General features: G+C 42.7%; 1 protein-coding gene across 1 annotated transcript; it reads left to right on the top strand.

Moving 5' to 3' along the window:
- Nucleotides 1-2,775: 2,775 nt before the first annotated feature.
- Nucleotides 2,776-4,287, top strand: LOC119300124 (glutathione S-transferase 1-like). The gene is made up of 2 exons (XM_037577186.1): nt 2,776-3,053; nt 3,759-4,287. The coding sequence occupies exons 1-2, from the start codon at nt 2,776-2,778 to the stop codon at nt 4,285-4,287; spliced, it is 807 nt and encodes a 268-aa protein (XP_037433083.1).
- The last annotated feature ends 1,269 nt before the right edge of the window (nt 4,288-5,556 follow it).

Here is a 5,556-nt window from a genome sequence, read left to right as displayed (position 1 = left end):
CTCCATTCCAAAATATAAGTATTTTTAAAGATTCCAACAAGTGACTACATACGGAGCAAAATGAGTGAATCTACACTCTAAAATATGTCTACATACATCCGTATGTTGTAGTCCATTTGAAATGTCTAAAAAGATTATATTTAGGAACGGAGGGAGTATATGGGTTCCCTGTGTGTGAATGTGTGATAGTAGGCTACATGTAGCTGAGGAAAAATATATACAATAGATTGGACGACAAGGAAGCATAGGACTCTATCCCTTGGTAGTAGAGTGAAAATAATAAATGCTTGCCTGACTAGTATGCTACTCCCTCTGTTCGGAATTACTTGTCGCAGAAATGGATGTATCTAGACGTATTTTAGTTCTAGATACATCCATATCCAAGACAAGTAATTCCGAACGGAGGGAAGTATACTATTTCTCTATGTACATATTCTCTAAAACAAATATATGAAGAATGGAGAAAGCTATAAGGAAGTTTTTTGCCGGTTGAGTAGTAAAAAAAGGAGATACTACATGGTGAGATCGTATATGATATGTAGGCCCAAGAGGAAAGAGGGTATGACATAAGAAACCTTGAAAGATTTAATATTAGCCTTTTATGCAAATGGTGGTGGAATCTAGTGAGCAAAAAGGGATGTGGTAAGAGATAGTTAAGAAAAAAAGAATGACATCAATGTGGATTAAAAATATGGTTAGAGATTCTCCATGTTGAGCCAATATGTTGATAGTTAAGCAGTTGCATGCTAGAGGAAGAGGTGTAACTTTGAGGAGCGTCCAGCAAACTGATTTTCGGTGTTATGCCTGGTATGATAATACACCTCTGAGATCAGTCTCGTGAGCTCTTCTTGATTAACGATGAAAATGGAAAAAACATGAAACAGATGACTGATAGTGGGTGAAGTTTTACTTTCAGAACATGGCTAAGAGTGAGTAGATGATCCAATTGCATAGGTTGAGGATCATGCTACAAAATGTCAACCTGACTAGTGGTGATGATTATCCTTGGTGGATCTGGAACAAAAATGACAAATTCACTGTCAAAACCATGTACAATCATCTGTTTGATGCTTGTCCCGACATATCCTTTAAACACCCTGCCCGTGGAAAGCTAGAATCCCACTAATAGTTAAAATTTGCCCATGCCTAGAACTTGAGAGAATCCGCTACTTTTCTTTTGTTGTTTTGCTATGAAATATGTTTGGGGTGTGATATGCAAAGCATTGGTGCTAGGAACAAACCTGGCTGCTTCTCGCAATACTTCTGGTGGATCCCCATCTTCTTACCTAGAAGTAGACAAGTAAAAAGTGTGGGTTTGGTTGTTATATGTTCGACTATCTAAACTACACAATAGAGCATGCTTTGATAAGAAGCTGATTCAATCTCCTTTGGAGTTCATATGTTATGCTTCCTCATTTATGCAATATTGGGCAGGTTTACAAAACAAAGGTGATCACGCGACGCTGGAACAGGGCTCACACGGGGCCGCAATAATGGGAGTCATAAATGGTTTTGGGGACCTAACAAATGACATATGAATGAAAAAAGAAATAGATTAAATGGAGCTGAAATAGAAAATATCCCCAGATGAACCCTACCCAACCCTGGCAATTGAAACAGAGCAACTCACCTCGCTACACAAAGAATCAAGGTCAAATCCTTTGAAAGAGTCAGCCCCATCTCCCAATGACACCAATGCGGTGGCGGCATCGGCGGTGGTCAATCCAGGGTGACGACGATGGCGGGAGAAAGTGTGGAGAAGCTAAATGGGAAATGTAAGAGCGTGGAGGAAGCGGATCTAAGGGCGTGCATTGCTGGACTTTACATAGGTATTCCTCTTCACAACCCTATAATTTTAGAGACTGATTGTGCGTTTGTACGTAGGGATGGCACCCGTCGGATTTGGGTACAGGTGGAGCCACCCCATACCCTTACCCGTAGCCCCAAACCTTACCCATCACCTGTATCCATACCCGTCAGCGGGTACAATTTTTTCCCATGCTCGTCACCTGTCAGGGTAAATGGGTATCCGCAGGTAAAATTACCCATATTTGCAACACATCAATTTGAGCATTACATAGTCACAAACAACTTATAATGATAATAATTTATAAAGAACAACACTTCATTTGGATTTACACACAAGAACAACACTTCATTCGAACAATTGCACTCTAAAGCAATTGGATTTACACACAAGAATCCCTACAGAAATGTTCATCTGATAAATAACGCTGCTATTTTTTAGTATTTCTGAAGCTAAACGAACAACTCGTCACTCTTGCTGCAGCAAAAGAATTCACGGTTCAGATAATCACTTTACACACGGAGTGCTCATAGCCGTATCTATGTGCAAAATAATGAATTATCAGAAAGAGGTGGATGCTGTGGTAACAATCGCTGTACACACATAGTGCTCGTCACTATTTTGCTGCAGCAATAACCATGACATGATCCCTCTTTCTGAAACCTCATGGTTCAGCTAAGACTTAAGAAGCTCGCAATGACACAGAGAAAATCGTATTCATCACATCATCTATATACACCACATCTACTCAGAAATCAATGCTCATCTACATGCATCACATAATCTATGTACAAAAATATCTCCAAACTGTAAGATCAGTGCTCATAATCATAAAATCATAAAGAAATCGATACTCGCCTAGCCAAAACAGCCTTGCTCCTGTTCTTGCGCTTTGCGGCAGCAGATCGACCATTGCTAAGCAGGCTAGGGCGTCCCTGCTTCACGGACGTCTTGGACATAGTGCTGCGATGGTGTTGCACCTGGAGCTTGAGGTGGAAGACCTCGAGGTCGGCCGGGGAGTTGTCTCTTTCCCGGCGCGCGAAGACGGAAGGCACCATAAGATGATACGGTTGGGCTTGGGCTCGGGTTTGGCGTGTTGTGCTCCTGGTTGTGGACCTGTGGTGGTCGCCGAGCTGCAGCTCTTCGCGGTTCCCATCCACGCGCGAGCTATCATCATCGTCCGCTGGGTCTATGGTGGTGGCGCGAGGCAACAAGCGGCTGGAGGCGATGGCGCTAGCGGCCGGCAGTGAGAGCCGAGAGCCCGAGAAGATGAGATCGATCTATTCTGCTGGGTTGGTTGATCTGAAGAAGGAAGCTCTTAGCTTATCTAAGCTGATTAATAACTTTCAATTGGCTAAGATTAGTCGGTCGGCGAATGTGGTGGCTCATTTCATAGCAAAGTTTAGTTTTGACAATAGATCCGATGGTATTCTTATTAATGATGTTCCATCCTGTGTGGTGAATTTTGTATCGAATGATTGTAAGTTTACTGGTTGATTAATTAATATAAGGTGATGTTAAAAAAAGGGAAATGTAAGAGAAAAGAGGATGCCCTGTCGACTGCCTCCCCGCGCCGGCTGTTGTAGTCAAGGTAGGCCCAAGCAGTCAGAATTGCTATTAAACCGAGCAAAACGCCGAACCAGTGCTACGTGTATGTGCATACGAGCTCCAAAACTGATGGTTTTGCGTTGTTTTAATCATGGATGATAGTACTATGTGTTAGCCTAGCTCCAAACGTGGTGGTTTTGTGTAATTTACTTCACCTGCCACGCCTGTAGGCGGTTGCAAGCTGGCTTCAATGAAATGAAGTTGTTATCGCATAAGTACAAAGTATGAGCGGGACGCCCTAGTCAAGTGAACGTCAATGCATACAATTTTCCTACACAACCACTATCCACTCTTGGTTTTCTATGAGCAACGGTCCAAAAATATAGATTTAAATTTGGAGCAGGCACCAAGGTCTGGACAGAGACCTGAAAAGTCTTCGAGGGGTGGACGTTGTGTCCCAACCAACAGAGTCGCGCGCGATCGCGAGGTACATCCTGCGCAAGTATAGGACGCCGGGGTCGCCGGACCTGCTGGGAGAGAACGGCGGCGCCAAGGGGGCGACAATGGTGGACGTGTGGACGGAGGTGGAAGCGCAGCAGTACCACCCGGCCATCTCGCCCGTGGTGTTCGAGTGCATCATCTTCCCCGTCATGCGCGGCGCCGCCACGGACCAGAAGGTCGTCGACGAGAGCCTGGAGCGGCTGAGGGGGGTGCTGGGGACGTACGAGGAGCGGCTGTCCGAGAGCAGGTACCTGGCCGGGGACTCCTTCAGCTTCGCGGACCTCAACCACTTCCCCTTCACCTTCTACTTCATGGCCACCCCGTACGCGGCCCTCTTCGACGAGTACCCCAGGGTGAAGGCCTGGTGGGAGGACCTCATGGCCAGACCTTCGGTCAAGAGGGTCTGCGCCAATATGCCCACCAAGTTCTAGTTCCATCACGTTGTGTCATTGTGTGTGTGTCGGAGTGAATTTGCTGTGGAATAAACGAACGAATGAATGTTATGTATTGATCATGCCGAATAGGTTTTGTTTTGGTAAACTTCTTCTGGGCAAGCACACAGAGTTGTGGAGCATGTTGTCATGATTGTGATTCTATGTCTGAATATATGTCTGAATATGTTAAGAGACTAGATCATTGATGGCGTGCGTTGCCGCGCCTGTCTATTTGTACAATGAAATGGTAGAAATTTTGGTAAATACATGGCCATATGAAATAATTGAACTTGCCTAAACATAACCATACATTAGTTAGTAGTACAAGGAAATGTTATATAAACATATATACATACACTCGGTAAAAGCAAGGTCACATATAAATTGACTAGGTATAACAATATACACAACAATTTAGATAGTAAATACAACTAATCGGTATAGATAATAGGCAATAAGAAATAGATTGTTTTCATGGTGCATAAATGAAATCTTCAAATGCCTCTACCGAAGAGCCACCATGTTCGGAAACAAAAAAGAATTATGTCAGCCTAATGCACCTGGCTATTTCTTGTGAAGGGCACACATTCATAGGACAACAGTCCTAACAAGGATTAAATTAGTTGCAATACCAAATAATGATATACTAAATACTACTCCCTTCATCTTATAATGTAAGACGTTTTTTGACACTATATTCATTATGGGACGGAGGGAGTACCATACAAGCAGCATCGGGGATATGTTGTAATCATATTGTTCTTTTTTGTTTGCTTGTTTTGTTAAAGAGCAACCAGGCTGAAAAATATATGTAAGAAAGGGACTGGGATCAGGTGACTTGCCCACTGGCAGTCACGCCGTAACATGCGGCTATCAATCCAACGTCCATTCAATATCCAATGAAAGGGATTGATCCATGAGAAACCAGCCAACAGTTGGCAATTTTTACGCGCACAATTGTAATTTTACGTGTACATGCAACAAGCTACTGTATGCACTAAGTGCTCTCGACGGTACAAATACATTTAGAATAATTACTAGTACTCACTCCGTCCCAAAATTCTTGTCTTAAATTAGTCTAGATAAGAATGTATCTAATACTAAAACATGACTTGATACATCCGTATTTAGACAAATATAAGACAAGAATTTTGAAATGAAGGGAGTAGTAATTAAGAATAAATTTTAATAGCAACAACTAGACTAAACGTACACATGCCCTATGATTAACAAGTTCTATATATTATATTGCAAAGTTTTTTATAC

Source organism: Triticum dicoccoides, chromosome 5A (genome assembly GCF_002162155.2).
Source record: "Triticum dicoccoides isolate Atlit2015 ecotype Zavitan chromosome 5A, WEW_v2.0, whole genome shotgun sequence".
Lineage (NCBI taxonomy): Eukaryota > Viridiplantae > Streptophyta > Magnoliopsida > Poales > Poaceae > Triticum > Triticum dicoccoides.
This window is presented reverse-complemented; position numbering and strand designations above follow the sequence as displayed.